The sequence below is a fragment of the Dendrobates tinctorius genome, unplaced genomic scaffold (assembly GCF_039654945.1).
Source record: "Dendrobates tinctorius isolate UK_male_01 unplaced genomic scaffold, ASM3965494v1 ptg000010l, whole genome shotgun sequence".
Classification (NCBI taxonomy): Eukaryota; Metazoa; Chordata; class Amphibia; order Anura; family Dendrobatidae; genus Dendrobates; species Dendrobates tinctorius.
In genome coordinates this window covers 332,801-351,388 of record NW_027361678.1, presented here as the reverse complement: position 1 = coordinate 351,388, position 18,588 = coordinate 332,801, and the positions used below count along the sequence as shown (strand labels likewise).

The window sequence follows — 18,588 nt, the reverse complement described above, 5'->3', positions numbered from 1 at the left end:
CTAAAAGAGGGCTCTTGCTCAGATGGACCTTTTCCTGCCCATTACTGCATGTATGGTCATTCATTTGCATGGGCACATACAATACTACAATTCCTGCCAGCAACGATGCAGGACAATTGAGCAATGGTTCCCCTCCTGCTGGGGATCTGAAGAGGGAAATCCAGAATTTGACACCACTGCAACTCTTATTTTAAAGGGGTCTATGATGATACTTTTAATTATGGAAGTATATTGATACTAACCACCATGAACATTGATGGCATTGATCAGCAGGTGATGTATACGAAGGTGACAGACTGGGGGTATATCACTCCTACCTTCAGTGAATCCACCAGGTCCTGTACAAGGAAGAGTCTCCGGAGCTCTCGGACTATGCTGTTGGTGTACACTTGAAGGCAGTCTGTGTACTTCTGGATCTGTTCTTGAGAGAGGGAGATCTCAATATCCAAGTAGTTCCTGCAAAATGTCAAGTGCTGTTTCCATTAACATAGCTCAGTTTTACAACTGATGGAGTTGGTGCATGGTGAATTAAAATGCTGTAATATGAAAGTTCTTAGCACATTAGTGGTTGTACATCATATTTTTACATCTAAGTGAAGCCCTTTATTGAGTGATGAACATTAGATGTAAAGGTGGTCAGCAGATGTGCCAAAGTTTATATAAAAAAAAGTTTGACTTTCTCCCCAGAAATAGCGCCACTCTTGTTCATGGGTTGTCCTCGGCATTGCAGCCCATCCTCATTCACATGGAATATAGCTACAAAACCAGACATATCCCAGTGATAAGAGTGGAGCTGTTATGGTACAATAGGAGACTCTTTTCTGCTCTCACACAACAAATGGAGAAATGCTATTTGCCAAAAGAAGAATGGACATAAAGTGAGATTCATGTTACAACTCCTCTGACTTTCCACCATAGGCATACCTACAGGAGAGAGAGGCTTGTACCAGATTAAATTCTACTCCCCCCTCACTGGTGGTGGCTATCTCTACCCCCCAAGTCATCCTGGACTTGGTCCTCTAACCTATTTTCCATAGTAGAGAGGGTTTCCGAGAGCATCTCTAAAACTATGTTGCCTTTTAGGTATAGTGACATGCAGATTAATTGACAACTATCTACCAGGTTATAGATAAAATAGAGTTTAATCCATTAAAGTGGCTTTCCGGTTTTGGAAAAACTATCTCAATTGGTGCAGTTTATTAAAAAAAAATAAATAAATAAAAAACAAAAACAAATTGATCTTTACTCAACCTCCCCTGGTCCAACGCAACACCGCTGCACCTGGTTTCTGTTATTGTATGTAGCACTGACGTTGCTTCGAAAGCGCTGCAGCCAATCAGTGAGGTCAGCATTTCGGAGTGGCTCTCTACGTTAACTTGGGCAGAGCAGCATGGTTTCAGTGCTGTCTACATGATGTCAGCACTGCAGACAATAATGGACATTGGGAGCAGTGGCGGAAACTCAACATTGGACTTGGGGAGGGTGAGTTAAGCACAGTTTGTTTTTAAAACAAGCAGCACCGGGGTTTTCTGACTTTATCGTATGGTAGGTCAAGCACTGGTCTTGGCAGTTTTAGAAGATACCACTTACTTGAATGGATGTCCTTCATCGGTTTTCTGTACAGCTTGTAACACTGATTTGTAGATTCTGAAGCTGATTGTGGCTGAGAGAGCAGCGAGTGCTAGGTAGGCGATGACACTGACCACACTGAACTGAGTCAATGAGAAAAGCATCAAAAGGACACTTCCAAAGACAATCCCAGTCTGCTTCACATCTCGCCAGTATAATAAGTCTATAGCTGCGGAGGAAGAGCATAAGGTCAGATTGGCTGAAACAACATACAGAGGTTATAATGCAATACCTTAATGGACATCTTAGACATGTTTTACGTATAGTCTTCTTTTCTCATCAAGTAACCAGCTCTTAACGAACAAAAATGGAAAAAAAAATGCCAACATGACAACTACTATAAATGGGTTTTCCAGTGGTATATCACACTGAGAGCTAAGTACACAGATTGTATGGAAATTTGGATGGACTGGTTTGTTTAAAGTGGTTCTTCAATCTACACTCAACTTGCTTTCTTTAATGGCTATGGATACATTTGACAAAATGATTTAACAAAATGTTAATATTTCATGCTGCAATCTTCATTCCTTATCAGACTCTCTGATATGCAGTTTTCAGCCTGATCAAAATTTCAGATTAATATCTTGTGGGAGTGTCTTTCCCAGTAATGTAGGCTGGATGTGTGGTTGGTGGATATCTTAGCTCATCTATCAGCACAGCTTCTATCCTGCATTTATTTCCGCTACATGTGCTGTCCATCCTACTCTTCAATAACCTGTTTCTCTGACCTCCCCATGCTGTGCAGATCTGTATACGTCTACTCATCTTTCTTCTAGTTATCTCTAACACTGGAGAAGGGAAGAAGGAAAAGCATAATCAGAACCACAAGCTCTGATAGAATTGTAAAAGCATTCAACTAGATAATGACTTTACAGACATATACAATAGAAAAAAGGTAGAACATTTTTAATAAAGCCCACAGAATGTTACTTAACCAAGAGCAATAAAAAAATGTTTGTGAGGGCGTAAAGATCCTTTAAATCTTCCCTTAAATTGTTTACCTTTCACCACTCTCTCCCCTTTTTATCTTTAGGAAACTTCAGCCTTTTCCACATAATTCTATACTTTTAGCCGAAGTTTAGAAAAACTATTTTTCAAATATCATATAAGAAAATTTTGTAAAAATAAGGTCAGACAACCCTCTGCCCTGTTCAGGATCCACAAAGTGGAAAGAGGATATAATACACTTGTCATTGAGCCAATTTGTACCATTCGTGTTCTGAAATCCCCCAGAAAATGACAGAACTGCCACAAAGAGGGGCCATTAGAGGGTTAACTAGAAGCACATGGTGGCCATTCAGATGAGTCACTATTCATGTAATATATGGATGGGTTGAGTTCTCAAGTGACCTTTAAGAGGGGCTCCAAATTCTGTCTGGTAGGTCCAGAGAAGGGACTCCCTTCCATAAACTCATGTGTCCCAGATGGACAACTGGAAAGGGATTGTCATGTGAGACTATCCCTGAAACAAAGCCTTTTACACCCATCTTTCCTTGCTCGGTGACAAAGCAATAGACTTTTTTACCAGGACTGTGGGGACAGTTATAAAAAGCCATCTCTTTAATTAGATGTGGTCAGTTATAATATTAAAAGCCAAATGAAAGCACTGTTCCATTAGGAAGTAAGTAAAACCTAAGATTAATAATAAAGGAAGAGAGGAGAATATTATTTTTGTTAATATGGAATATTTTCAGATTTTCATCCGGTTCTGTCGTTTGCTGTATGCATCATTTGCAATTAAACATGGAAAAAATGTCTTGAGCGGCTGCAATGAGCGGCTTCACATTTGCACATTGCCATACCGCTTTTATATAACTGGAGAAACGACTCCGGCACATACTGTACATAACGTCTTATGTTCCATACACGTGACACCATAATTTTTTTTACATTTAAAAGGCAAATCAGTATTCCTTCAGGGAGAAAATGTATCTCTTATAATGCAGGTGTTTTGTTCTACAGATGATTTCCTACTTACCGTAATGCTCATGCAGACATCATATAATTTATATTTAGTGACCGATTATAGTGATGTTTAACACATATTAACCCATAAGCTTAAAAAGACTATTCTGACCACTAATCAAATCATTATTAAATGTATAAATAAAGCATTTTACGTGCATTTATGAAAATCAGTTTTATCCATGTGCCTGTTGTGAGTCCATGGCAGATCGGGTTAAGCTGCATTTACATTGGTAGGTAGATTTACACTGTCCCACTAAATGCCAGTCCCCTATTTGACAATTTATTGGAGCTCATTAACAGAGAAGTTTCCACAAGAAAATTAACCATTGTTTAAATCAGGTTTTTATGTTAAATTTGTTTTTAAATTTTTTAATAATTATTTATTTTCAATTTTCTATATTACTATTTGTTCATTTTACTCAGCACATAGCGCTTTACAGATATTATAATCACTGTTCCCATTGGGAATCAAAATCTAAATTCCCTAGAAGGATGATTTTGGAGTGTGGGAGGAAACCGGAGGAAACCCACACAACACGGGAAGAACATACAGAAATCTTGCAGATGTTGTCCATGGTGGAATTTGAACCCAAGGCTGCAGTGCTAACCCAATTTGCAATTTTTTAAACTGGCCATAAGTCCTCATATTAAGGTACTGTCACACTTAGCGATGCACCAGCGATCCCGACCAGCGATATGAAGTGGTCAGGATGGCTGGTACATTGCTAAGTGAGCTGCCACACAGGCAGATCTCACCAGCGACATCGCTGGGGACGGGGGTCGCTACTTACCTGTCACACTAGGCGATCCTGACGTCCTCCCGCCCGGCTCCACGCTCGTCGCTCGTCTCTCCACAGGAAGCGCCGCAGGAAGCTGACGTCGACAAAGAGTCCAGGACGTTCTCGCGCAATCAGCGATAACCAGCGGGGGAGCGGGTCGTTGGTAAGTATCAGACACAGCGATATCGCTAGCAATATCGCTATAACGTCACAAGTTATAGCGATATTGCTAGCGATATCGCTTAGTGTGACAGGCCCTTTACACTTCCTGTTCTTTTCAGTAGTCTCATTATCATAACAGACAAGATTAAAATTACAGTTAACATCTCTTCATATAGTACACAAACGATAACACAGATTCTACAAAAATAGTTGATGGGGAGCTTGTTGAGCAAGGGGAGCTTGCTCATCTTCTCTCCAAATCACACCTCACCACTTGTGCACTTGACCCCATCCCATCCCACCTCCTCCCCAACCTCGCCATCACTCTTATCCCATCTCTAACCCACCTCTTCAACCTATCACTAACTTCCGGTACCTTCCATTCTGCTTTCAAACATGCTACAATCACGCCTATCCTCAAAAAGCAAACACTCGACCCAACCGCTATGTCCAGCTATCGCCCAATATCGCTGTTCCCATTCGCTTCCAAACTCCTGGAGCAGCACGTCCACGCTGAACTTTCCTCCCATCTCTCATCTAACCTGCCCTTTGACAATCTATAATCTGGTTTCCGCCCCCATCACTCCACTGAGACAGCCCTGACCAAAATTACTAACGACCTACTTACAGCCAAAGTGAACGGAAAATACTCTATACTCCTCCTTCTAGATCTGTCCTCTGCCTTCACAGTTGACCACTGCCTTCTACTACGGATCCTTTCTTCCTTTGGCATCAAAGACCTTGCCCTATCCTGGATCTCCTCATACCTCTCCAACCGCACATTCAGCGTCTCTCACTCCCACACTACCTCCTCATCCCAAGCTCTGTATGTTGGAGTCATCCAAGGCTCTGTTCTAGGAACCCTTCTCTTCTCAATCGATACACTTGGCCTGAGGCAACTCATAAAGTCCCACGGATTCCAGTACCACTTTTATGCCGATGATACTCAGATCTACCTCTCTGGCCCAGACATTACCTCTCTCTTCTCTCCAAAATCCCAGAGTGTCTATCAGCCATATCCTCCTCCTGCTTCCTCAAACTGAATGTGGACAAATCTGAACTGATCATATTTCCCCCATCTCACAGATCTTCCATACCTGACCTATCTATAACAGTTGACAACATCACGCTTTCCCCCGTACCGGAGGTCTGCTGCCTTGGAGTAACCCTTGACTCTGCCCTGTCCTTCAAACTGCACATCCAAGCTCTCTTCACCTCCTGCCACCTCCAGCTCAAAAATATTTCAAGAATCTGTCCCTTCCTCAACCCTCACTCTACTAAAATCTTTGTGCATGCCCTCATCATCTCCCGTCTTGACTACTGCAACATCCTTTTCTGTGGTCTCCCTGCTAACACCCTCACACCTCTCCAGTCGATCCTTAACTCTGCTGCCCGACTAATTCATCTCTCTCCTCGCTACTCCTCTGCTTCTCCCCTCTGCAAATCACTTCACTGGCTCCCACTCCCTCAGCATATCCAATTCAAATTACTAATACTGACCTACAAGGCCATCTATAACCTGTCTCTTCCATATATCTCTGAACTAATCTCCTGATACCTTCCCTCACGTAATCTCCAATCCTCCCAAGAGCTCCTTCTCTCCTCCACACTTATTCTCTCCTCACCCAACCGCTTCCAAGACTTCTCCCGAATAGCCCCCATCCTCTGGAATTCTTTGCCCCAACACATCCGGCTATCAACCACACTCGGGTCCTTCAGACGGAACCTGAAAACCCATCTCTTCAGGAAAGCCTACAGCCTGCAATGATCCCCGCTGCCCCCTCACCACTACTGGAGCTATGGCCTGACCATCACTGGAGCTGCTGCAACCCCCCAACCTACTGTCTCCTTCCCCACCATCCTGTAGAATGTAAGCCCGAAAGGACAGGGTCCTCTTTCCCCTCTATATCAGTCTGTGATTGTTAGTTTGTTTACTGTAAGTGATACCTGTAATTTGTATGTAACCACTTCTCATGTACAGCACCATGGAATCAATGGCGCTATATAAATAAATATTAATAATAATAATGGTTGCAGTTCACCATCTCGATCTCCCTTCTCAATTATCTTTTACCGGATTGGACTATGCACAGATAATGCTTTGATACAAATAATTACTTTATGTGCACATGTTCAGGATTTGTAGCAGAAAACTCAGCTGCAAATCCTAATGTGTTGACAGGAAAAATGCTGCTCAAAATATGCGTGTTTTTGTCATACGTTTTGGTTGCAGATTTATCTCAACTCATTAATATGGGTGAAATACACTGCAAAAATGCTGTAAGAATCAATTTGTTGCAAATCGACAAGGAAAAATAAGCAACGTGTGCATGAGATTTCAGGAATCGAATTCACTTTGTTGGTACTGTAAAAAGTGTATTTTCCACACAAATCTGTGCAGAAAAAAAACACAAAACGCAACCTGTGCACATAGCCTTTCAATAAGACTCAGTATAGTGAAACAAATGTTCGTGTGAAGAACAGAAAGTGCGAATCCAATATTAGGCGTAGGAGACGTGATAACTTGTTGATTGGTGGGGATACGACCCCTGGAACCTGCGCCGATCGGCAGAATAGGCACCTTGTATCCCTGTTAGAATGGAGCGGCAGTGCACATGCCGACCACTGCTCCATTCATTCCCTATTAGGCTGCCCCATAGGGAATGAATGAAGTGGCCGTCAGGTGTCCAACAAACCACGCCATTTTTGTAATGTGGATAAAAGTTCCCCGTCAGCTGTAGAAGAAAAGACCGGACTGCGGGTGCTGACTGGGCGCCGGGTCCGGAACTGCTGGGGACGAACCTCCTGTTGCAGGGAGGAAGGAGATTGGAGACACAGCAGACCCTAAACCTGGGTAGAGGAGTCTTGGCGAGCCAGAGGCATAAAAGGGTTTGCACGGGAAAATAAGGGCGCTTCCCACCAGAGAGAGGAGCCAAAGAGAACCGGTGTCGGGCTGCGGGGAAAGATAGGTCGCATAGTAGCAATCGCGGCCAGGTGCGGCAAGGACTCCCAGGTTTCGGCGTGCATGTGAAGGAATGAACGCCGAGAGGAGGATTGCAGTGAACTCCACTCTGCTGCGCTGCAGCAAAATGGACTAGGGGCTCAGCGGGTAAGATTGGTGACCGCCCGCTGCCGCCAGAAGTGAGGCTGACTTGTTAGGCGGGGAAGCCGGAAGAACTCAGCACCGGCCTCAGCTGGCAGCCAACCAAACATCGGACTCAGGAAAAGAAACGGACAACCGAGTCACGCTAAGTGGAATTGATATATAGCCTGCCATTCTGAATTACTCTTTCCCAGTTTAACCCTCCCCCTCATATTATTTATCTGTTTATTCCCTGTTGCTCCCTGTAAAGGCCTGTTTCACACATCCGTTTTTTAGCTCAGTTGAAATCCGCCAAAATGGCTGAAAACGGATCCGTTGGTGGATTGAAACAAACAGGTGTCACCGGACCATCATTTTGACGGATCCGGATAAGGCAGAAATTTAAAGGAAACCGGAGAGAGAGAAATTTTTTTCAGCCGCTAGAACCGAGTTTAGGGTTAAATTTCCGGCTGAGTCAATTCCTCCAGGCATGCGCACTGTAAAATGCGGATCCGGCCGGCCAAAAAAAGGTTTCATTGTCCGTCCGGGCAAGTCGGTGGATGCCAAAATTTAAAAACGGATCCAACGGATGACCATCCATCAAGATCCGCCGGTAATGCAACTCAATGGGAAAAAAAACGGATCCGCCAAGAAAAATGGCGGATCCGTTTTTTAAGCAAAACGGCGGATTTTGACTGATGGTGACATACGGATGTGTGAAAGAGGCCTAAGGAGGTTATCCCTGTACCTATAAAATAAGCAATTGTTACTCTTGCTAACCCCTGCTCTTCGCTTCTGTGTCACTGCATCCTAATTACCTGTGTTAGGTATAAAAAATCCCTGATCTACCGATTTGTACAGGTCCTACGGATCAGTGGTAGCCCTTTTTTCACTAGGCAACTTCTTTAACATAAAAACCTGATTTAAATAATGTCACTTTGTGATGACACATTCCCTCTGGAGTTGGGACAATGGTCGATTCCCCATACAGTTTGAATATTTGCAGCACATGCCCTGTTTACATGGGGAGATTTGCAGCTGACAGCGACTATTTTTTAGGCTGCAAACATGATACGATAAAAGAGCTAATCACTGCCATGTTTACAAGTGCCAATGACCGGCCCTACAAACACTCCTTTATTGGCCTTTCTAAAAGGGCCTTTACTTCTACTCCCCCTATCACTGAAACAGGGGATGTTGTCTTGTACCCACTTGGCCAACAGCAGCCTGTCACTACAAGGCTTCTCATGTACTGATCAGAAGCTACAGCCGGTAAATGGCAACTTTATTGAATGGAAATTACTAGAGCAGGATCAGTGGAGACACTGAACAAGCAATTCTCTGAAGTATGCAGAATGGTGAACATATCATTGGTGCAGCCTATGCAGCCGCACAGGGGTCCACGAAGTAAAGGGGCCCAAAGCAGGTGGAATTTTGCATTATGAAGACCTATTAGACTGCTGAGGGTCCATATATTGCTCTTGCACAGTAGCCTCTTCTGTCTTTGTCTGCCTGTATGGTGACTGCACATCTGGACTAGAAAACAGGTCGAGACAAAATGTATGAAAAAGTTAGGCCTTGTTCACATCTCATTTTTCAGGCATGTCAGATGTGTAGGCCGTGAATATTTTCCAACCTATGACTCCAGCGTATGACACTATATAATAAAGTAGCATTTGCTGTTGTTAATAAGGCATATACCATGTAATATACATTTTGTACTATGAGCTATTGTGCCTGGTATGCCTCTTTTTCCTACAAAGTAAAAAAAATAGTAAGCTGTACACCCAGGCACAGTTTTGTGAACTCATTTTCTGGTCTGCCTCTGGTTTCTGGTGAGGGAGCTGGTTGTGCTGACAGAGGAGTTGTGAGTTCTCTTTCCGGGCTCCCTCTGGTGGTGGCAGGAGCTAGTGAAGCTGATCTAATTAACAGAGACCTGCCACCTGATAATGAGGAAGAGGAGTGGATATCTGGAGTCTCAGACTGGATTTAAGAAAGCCGACTCCCTATTCCCATGCTGGTGATTTTTACCTGCCTCCTGAGGTCTTAGTTTCCAGCTCAGTTCCTGCCATCTCAAGCTAAGTCGTCTTTGCTAATGTTCACATTTGATTTGGTTTGGTCTATTCAGTTTTTTGTGTGATCAGCCAGCCCCTGTGGGGCTGTGCTGAATTTCCACTCTTATGTCACTGTATGTGCCAGTTTCCTTTTTGTCCCTTATTAGATTGGCCTCTTTTTGCTCTGTTCTCAGAATATGCCAGAGTGCTGATATAGTGGGAGAAGTCTGTTAGTTGTATGGTTAGGATCAGGGGTCTGCAATCCGCGTAGTTACCAACCTCTCTGGTTTTCTGTGACTTGGCTTGGTCTTTTTTTCCTCCTCGGTGACCCTTTCATAACAGAATCACCAGCCATACTGCAGATTCTAGGGTACTCAAAAGCAGGAAAAAATTGTTAAAAAATAAAAAAAATGTCAGAATTTTTTTTTTATATGTATTTTTTCCTCTTTTTCTCTGGGGCCATAGGAGGATTTTTTCTCTAATGGAGATTAAGCAATTGTCTGATCGTGTGGAGCAGCTCGCTGCTGAAGTACGTAGAATTTCCGCCTATCTCGCTCAGTCACATGCTGTTGAACCAAAGATCCCTACTCCTGATGTGTTTTCTGGGGATCGGTCTAAATTTTTGAATTTTAAGAATAACTGTAAATTATTTCGTGCCTTGAAGCCTAACTCATCGGGGAGCTCTCTGCAGCAGGTTAAAATTGTCATCTCCTTGCTGCGTGACAGTCCTCAGGATTGGGCTTTTTCTCTGACACCTGAAAATCCTATTCTGACTAATGTGGATGCATTTTTTCAAGCCTTGGGGTTGTTGTATGATGAACCTAATGCTATTGATCAAGCTGAGAAAACCCTACTGGCATTGAACCAGGGTCAGGATTCTGCAGAGTTATACTGTCAAAAATTCCGAAAGTGGGTGGTCCTTACTACATGGAATGATGGTGCATTGGCAGCTCTCTTTCGGAAGGGTTTATCAGAGACCATAAAAGATATGATGGTGGGATTTCCTGTTCCCTCTGGTCTTGATGATTATATGTCATTAGCCATTGAAGTTGATCTGCGTTTACGTGAAGGTAAAACTACATGAGAGGCGTTGCCATCTTTTGAACAAACGTCTGAACCTATGCAATGTGATAGGGTTTTGTCTAGGGTGCAACGTCAGGAGTTTAGAAGGCGTAATAAGCTGTGTTTTTTCTGTGGAGACGCCTCTCATACTATTTCTGTCTGCCCATAACGAGAGAAACGATTTGCACACACATTTGCTGTGGGCAGTGTACAACCTAAGTTTCTTTTGGCAATTACTCTGATCTGCTCCTTATCCACATATTCTGCTAAGGCTTCTGTAGATTCAGGAGAAGCTTTGAATCTGATGGATTTGGACTTTGCTAAACGCTGTGGTTTTCCTATGATACCTCTGCGGACGCCTATTCCTTTGAGGAGTATTGATGCTACTCCTTTAGCGGAGAATAAACCTCAGTTTTGGACCCAGGTGATAATGCGAGTTGCCCCAGACCACCAAGAAAATTGTACATTTTTGGTGCTGCACAATTTGCATGATACTATTGTTCTGGGTTTTCCCTGATTGCAAACTCATAATCCAGTTTTGGATTGGAAATCTGTGTCTGTTGGGAGTTGGGGCTGTCAGTGTGTTCTTAAGCACGCTCCTGTTTTCTCCACCTCTCCTCAGTCTCATGATATTCCTGATTATTTGGCTGATTTTTCTGATGTATTTAGTGAGAGTAAGTCTGCGTCTTTGCCTCCTCATAGGAGTTATGACTGTGCAATTGAGTAGATGCCTGTGTGTAAATTTCCCAAGGGTCGGCTTTTCAACTTATCGGTACCCGAACATGATGCTATGCGATCCTATATTAAGGAGTCGTTGGAGAAGGGTCATATTAGACCATCCTCTTCACTCATATGTGCTGTTTTTTTTTGTGGCCAAGAAAGATGGTTCATTAAGACATTGTATTGACTATAGTTCCCTTAACAAGATGACTGTTAAATATCAGTACCCGTTACCCCTGATGTCTGATTTATTCTCCAGAGTTAAAAGTGCCTGCTGGTTTACTAAGCTTGACCTCAGGGGGGCGTATAATCTTATTCGCATCAAGCACGGGGATGAATGGAAGATGGCGTTTAATACTCCGGAGGGACATTTTGAGTACCTGGTGATACCTTTTGGGCTCACTAATGCCCCTTCTGTCTTACAATCCTTTATGAATGATATTTTCCGGGACTTTGTGGATAAGTTTTTGGTCATCTATCTGGATGATATTTTGATCTTTTCCAGTGATTGGGATTTTCATGTGGAACATGTCCGGACTGTGTTCCGGATTTTGAGGGAGAATTCCCTGTTTGTTAAGGGATCGAAATGCCTCTTTCGTGTACAGAGGATTTCATTTTTGGGATTTATTTTGTCTCCGTCGACTATTGAAATTGACCCGGCCAAGGTACAGGCAATTTATGATTGAGTTCAGCCCACTTCTTTGAAGGCTCTCCAGAAGTTTTTGGGTTTTGCTAATTTCTATCGTAAATTTATAGGTAATTTTTCTGGTATTGTCAAACCACTGACTGATTTGACCAAAAAGGGCGCTGATGTGCTGAATTGGTCTCCAGAGGCTGTCTCGGCATTTCAGGAGCTTAAGCGGAGATTCGCTTCTGCTCCGGTTTTACAGCAACCTGATGTCTCACTTCCATTTCAGGTGGCGGTAGATGCTTCTGAGATTGGTGCAGGAGCTGTTTTGTCCCAAAAAGATCCCGTGACTTCTAAAATGAATCCCTGTGCCTTCTTTTCTCGAAAGTTCTCCCCATCTGAACGCAACTATGACGTGGGGAATCGGGAATTGTTGGTCATGAAATCGGCATTTGAAAAGTGGAGACATTGGTTGGAGGGAGCTAGACATCAAGTTGTGGTCCTCACCGACCACTAGAATTTGATTTATCTGGAGTCGGCCAAACGCTTGAATCCTAGACAGGCTAGGTGGGTCTTGTTTTTCATGCGTTTTAATTTTGTGGTCTCTTTTCTTCCTCGCACTAAGAATGTTAAGGCAGACGCCCTTTTTCGGAGTTTCTTTGCTGATTCTCTTATTGTGACCGAGCCTACTACCATCCTAGGTGGGGGGGTAGTTCTTTCTGCCATCTTGCCCTATTTAAAGAAAAGGGGGAGACAGGGCGCTTCCAATGCGTAGGTCTGTATGGAAAGCAGATGAGTGCACAGCAAGTGTTAGGCTCACCTGATATGAGGAAATGGTTGAGGAGGTAAAAGTGGCTGGCACCATAGGAGGTAGCGACCATGCTATTTTAGAATTTTGGATAACTAGAGGTGGAAGACCTGTGAAGACTCAGACGTCAAGGTTAGATTTCAGAAAGGCAGATTTTAAGGGATTCAGAAAGAGAATTGGAGGGATCCAATGGCTGGATATCCTTAAAGACAAAAATGTCCAGGAAGGATGGGAAATCTTGAAAAATGAAATTCTCAAAGCACAGTTGTTAACAATTCCGAAAAGAGGGAAGAATAGGAAGCATTTAAGGAAACCAGGATGGATGAACACAGAACTTAAGCACATGCTAAAAAGGAAGAAAAAAATGTTTATAAAATGGAAAGAGGGAGGCATATCTAAAGAAGAATATAATGCTGTCTGCAGAACCTGCAGGGCACAAATCAGATTAACTAAAGCTGAAAATGAACTGAGGCTTGCAAGAGATGTCAAAAGCAATAATAAAGGATTTTGGGGATATGTCAAAAGTAAAAGAAAAGTCAAAGATGCTATAGGATTTTTACAGGATGAAAATGATGAAATGGTAAGACAGGATGTTGAGAAGGCTGAACTTTTAAATTCCTATTTTGCATCTGTTTTCTCTCAGAAAGGAAATGCAACATCAACTGTTATTCACTGTCCTATTAAGGGAATAGAAGAATCCAGGATATCTATAAACAGAAAGATAGTGAGGAAACACTTAGCTAACCTAAATGAATTCAAGTCTCCAGGTCCAGATGAATTACACCCCAGAGTACTGAAGGAGATAGCAGAAGAAATTTTTGAACCCCTCTCCATAATCTTTGAAAATTCTTGGAGAACAGGAGAAGTGCCAGAAGACTGGAGAAGAGCAAATGTTGTTCCTATCTTCAAAAAGGGGAAGAAGGTGGACCCAGGCAACTATAGGCCGGTGAGTCTGACTTCTATACCAGGAAAGATCTTTGAACAAATTATTAAACAACATGTATGTCAATACCTGGATAAGAATGAAGTGATTAAACAGAGTCAGCATGGGTTTGTAACTAATAAGTCATGTCAGACTAACTTAATTTCCTTCTATGACGGTATCACTGATTGGGTGGATCAAGGAAATGCTGTAGATATAGTATATCTTGACTTCAGCAAAGCATTTGACAAAGTCTCTCATACAATCCTTATTGAAAAAATGACTAAGTATGGAATGGACAAGGCAACTGTTAGGTGGATTCATAACTGGCTTAGTGATCGGACCCAAAGAGTGGTCGTAAATGGCTGCACATCCAGTTGGAAGAATGTCTCAAGTGGGGTACCACAGGGCTCTGTCCTGGGCCCTGTATTGTTCAACATCTTTATCAACGATTTAGATGAAGGAATTGAGGGTAAACTGATTAAATTTGCTGATGACACAAAGCTAGGAGGGATAGCTAATACTAGAGAAGAGAGAGAGAGGATTCAAAAAGATTTAAATAAACTGGAGAAGTGGGCAGCAACTAACAGAATGGTTTTTAACAGGGAGAAATGCAAAGTACTACATCTGGGCAATAAAAATGAAAAAAGCATATATAGAATGGGAGGAATAGGGCTAAGTGACAGCACATGTGAAAAAGACTTGGGTATACTAATAGATCACAGACTGAATATGAGTCAACAGTGTGATGCAGCAGCAAAAAAGGCAAATGCAATTCTAGGATGTATTAACAGAAGCATACAGTCTAGATCACGTGAAGTCATTATTTCCCTCTACTCCTCTTTGGTCAGACCTCATCTGGAATATTGTGTCCAGTTTTGGGCACCACATTTTAAAAAAGACATCAACAAACTGGAGCAAGTTCAGAAAAGAGCGACCAGAATGGTGACCGGTCTGCAAACCCTGTCTTATGAGGAAAGGTTGCAGGATTTGGGAATGTTTAGTTTGCAAAAGAGAAGACTGAGAGGAGACTTAATAGCTGTCTACAAATATCTAAAGGGCTGTCACATTGTAGAAGGATCAACTTTATTCTCATTTGCACAAGGAAAGACTAGAAGCAATGGGATGAAACTGAATGGGAAGAGACACAGATTAGATATTAGAAAAAACTTTTTGACAGTTAGAGTGATCAATGAGTGGAACAGGCTGCCACGAGAAGTGGTGAGTTCTCCTTCAATGGAAGTCTTCAAACAGAGGCTGGACAGACATCTGACTGGGATGATTTAGCGAATCCTGCTTTGAACAGGGGGTTGGACCAGATGGCCCAGGAGGTCCCTTCCAACTCTACGATTCTATGATTCTATGATTCTATGATAGGGTTGTGAGAGTTACAACACCTATAATTGCATAAAACAGCTGCAGCAGTTTGCACGAGGTCCAAGAACTTGGTACAAAGAGAAGGCTGGTAGTGCAATAAGAGACTGCGCTGCTGTGGTAGAATTCAAGATATCTTTATTGCCAACGTGTTTCCTGAGCCAGTCCCAGCTCACTTCATCAGGGCATGTCCTGATGAAGTGAGCTGGGACTGGCTCAGGAAACGCGTTGGCAATAAAGATATCTTGAATTCTACCACAGCAGCGCAGTCTCTTATTGCACTACCAGCCTTATCTTGCCCTATTTGAGACGCGCCCTGGAGGAATTTCAGGAGGATAAACCTGAGCGCTGTCCTATGGGAAAATTGTATGTTCCTGACCAGTGGAGGAAGAGAGTGATGTCTGAAGTTCATTGCTCCGCATTGGCTGGTCATCCAGATATTTTTGGTACCAGAGATTTGGTGAGTCGGTCTTTTTGGTGGCCTGCCTTATCTCATGACGTCAGGAATTTTGTGCAGTCCTGTGGGACTTGTTCTCGGTCTAAACCCTGTTCTCGTTCTAGTGGGTTGTTGATGCCCCTGCCGATGCCCAAGAGGCCATGGACCCATATTTCAATGGATTTTATATCTGATCTTCCTGTCTCTGGGTGATTTGTGATAGATTTTCTAAGATGGTCCAGCTTGTACCACTCCCAAAGTTGCCATCTTCCTCAGAGTTGGTGCCCTTGTTTTTACAACAGGTGGTTCGGTTGCATGGGGGATTCCTGAGAACATTGTGTCGGACAGAGGAGTCCAGTTTGTTTCCAGATTCTGGAAAGCCTTTTGTTCCAATCTGGGAATTCAGTTATCTTTCTCCTCTGCGTTTCATCCTCAGACCAATGGGCAGACTGAGAACAAACCAGACTTTGGAGTCCTATTTAAGATGTTTTATATCTGCTGATCAGGATGACTGGGTCTCATTTTTGCCCTTGGCCGAATTCGTGCTAAACAATAGAGCTAGTTCTGCCACTTTGATGTCGCCCTTTTTCTGTAACTTTGGGTTTCATCCTCGATTTTCTTCAGGGCAAGTGGAGTCTTCGGCCTGCCCAGGTGTGGACACTGTGGTAGAGAGAATGCAGCAGATTTGGGACTAAGTGGTGGATAAGTTGTCACTCTCTCAGGAAAAGGCCCAGCGGTTTTCCAACCGGCATAGGACCATTGGTCCCCGGTTTAAAGTGGGTGATATGGTTTGGTTGTCGTCAAAGAATATCTCTATGAAGGTTGCGTCTCCAAAGTTCAAGCCAAGATTTATTGGATCTTATAAGATCGTGGAGATTCTTAATCCTGTTTCTTTTCGATTGGCTCTTCCAGTTACGTTTAAGATCCATAACGTATTTCACAAATCTCTGTTGAAGAGGTTTGTTGAGCCAGTAGTTCCGGTGGCGGCGCCTCCTGACCCTGTATTGGTTGAAGGCAATGTGGAATATGAGGTAGAGAAAATATTGGATTCTCGTTTGGTTAGACGGAGACTCCGGTATTTGGTCAAATGGAAGGGTTATGGCCAGGAGGATAATTCTTGGGTCTCTGCCTCTGATATTCATGCCAATAGATTGGTTCGTGCTTTTCATCGGGCCCATCCTGATTGGCCTGGTGGCGTGGATGAGGGTTCGGTGACCCCTCCTCAAGGGGGGGTACTGTTGTGAACTCATTTTTTGGTCTGCCTCTGGTTTCTGGTGAGGGAGCTGGTTGTGCTGACAGAGGAGTTGTGAGTTCTCTTTCCGGGCTCCCTCTGGTGGTGGCAGAAGGTAGTGAAGCTGATCTAATTAACAGAGACCTGCCACCTGATAATGAGGAAGAGGAGTGGATATATGGAGTCTCAGACTGGATTTAAGACAGCCGGCTCCCTATTCCCATGCTGGTGATTTTTTTCCTGCCTCCTGAGGTCTTAGTTTCCAGCTCAGTTCCTGCCATCTCAAGCTAAGTCGTCTTTGCTAATGTTCACATTTGATTTGGTTTGGTCCATTCAGTTTTTTGTGTGGTCAGCCAGCCCCAGCTGGGGCTGTGCTGAATTTCCACTCTTATGTCACTGTATGTGCCAATTTGCTTTTCGTCCCTTATTAGAGTGGCCTCTTTTTGCTCTGTTCTCAGAATATGCCAGAGTGCTGATAAAGTGGGAGAAGTCTAGTGACTTCATGGTATTTTTTGCTATCAGAAGTGTTGGACATTTTTGCAGGGTTTTTGGCAGGATTGCAGACAGTATCTTTCCTTTCCTGTCCTTTCTAGCTAGTGTGGGCCCCATCGTTTGCTCAGCCTATTTTCCTACCTGTGTTCGTGTTTTCATCTTGTCACCGTCAATACATGTGTGGGGGCTGTCTATTCCTTTGGGGTCTGCTCTGGGGCAGTTTTAGATTTCCCCTTTTCTTGCTTTAGGCTTATTTAGTCCTCCGGCTGTGACGAGGCGTCTAGAATCATCGTAAGTACGCTCCACGGCTGCTGTTAGTTGTGTGGTTAGGATCAGGGGTCTGCAATCCGCGTAGTTACCAAATTTTCTTGTTTTCTGTGACTTGGCTTGGTCTTGTTTTCCTCCTCGGTGACCCATTCATAACACCCAGCATGTGCTAAAAGGATCCGACTTTTGGCGTATGTTGGCTGCATGGGGCCCTGTGGGCATGGAGTTTCTGTTGGGGAAAATTCCCAGTGTATCAAGATATTAGTGAATCAAGACAGATTCTTAAGGACCCTATATACATTAGACTAACATTGGCCAAGCCCACCAATTCGACAGCCCTGTTCACATGTCCGTGTTTCCACCACGTGTGGTATCCTTTTTTCTTTCATGGCTACCACACGTACCCATTATAACCTATGATGCTAAGCACATTCCCTTGTTTTTACATGGCCGTGTAAGGAGGCCTAATTTTTATGGGGGTCTTAGGATGATCTGATTAATTATTAGTCCTAGAAGTATTTATCACCCTTCCATCCCAACTATTTGCCCCAAGACCACGGCTTGGTGGAATCTGAATGGAACACTGTGCTTGGCTAATTCCTACAGTGTCAGTGGAGCTGGGGTACAAACCCTACCGCATTTCCTTGCTTCTCCTTCTAGCAGTCATAGTTTTGAGGCTGGGGGACCAGGTGATGGTGGTTTCCATTTCTCTAGAATTGGGAGAGATGGATTTAAAACCATTATCGCATTTAACACTTTTACAGTGGATATGTGATAAATGCTTCTGGACGGAATAATGTTTTGAAAATTAAAGTTTTGCTAATAATTTTCTAGAGAATCTATAAATCAAATGCTGAAAGGTATTCCTTTTTTTTGTTTTGTTTTTTTAAAAAAAGAAAGCTCTTAGGCTATGTGCACACGCTGCGGTTTTTGCTGCGGTTTATAAACCGCAGCATGTCAATTGTTTCTGCGGA

At 43.2% G+C, this 18,588-nt stretch overlaps 1 protein-coding gene across 2 annotated transcripts in view; it reads right to left on the bottom strand.

Moving 5' to 3' along the window:
* The window catches only part of RTN1 (reticulon 1), a 177,751-nt gene that overhangs the window by 7,569 nt on the left and 151,594 nt on the right, over positions 1–18,588 (bottom strand). For both annotated transcript variants that reach the window (XM_073585491.1, XM_073585500.1), the window contains 2 exons: positions 1,591–1,798; positions 318–456 (listed from right to left, as the gene is read on the bottom strand). In XM_073585491.1, the coding sequence (XP_073441592.1) occupies positions 318–456; positions 1,591–1,798 (347 nt within the window). The remainder of the gene's footprint in view (positions 1–317; positions 457–1,590; positions 1,799–18,588) is intronic.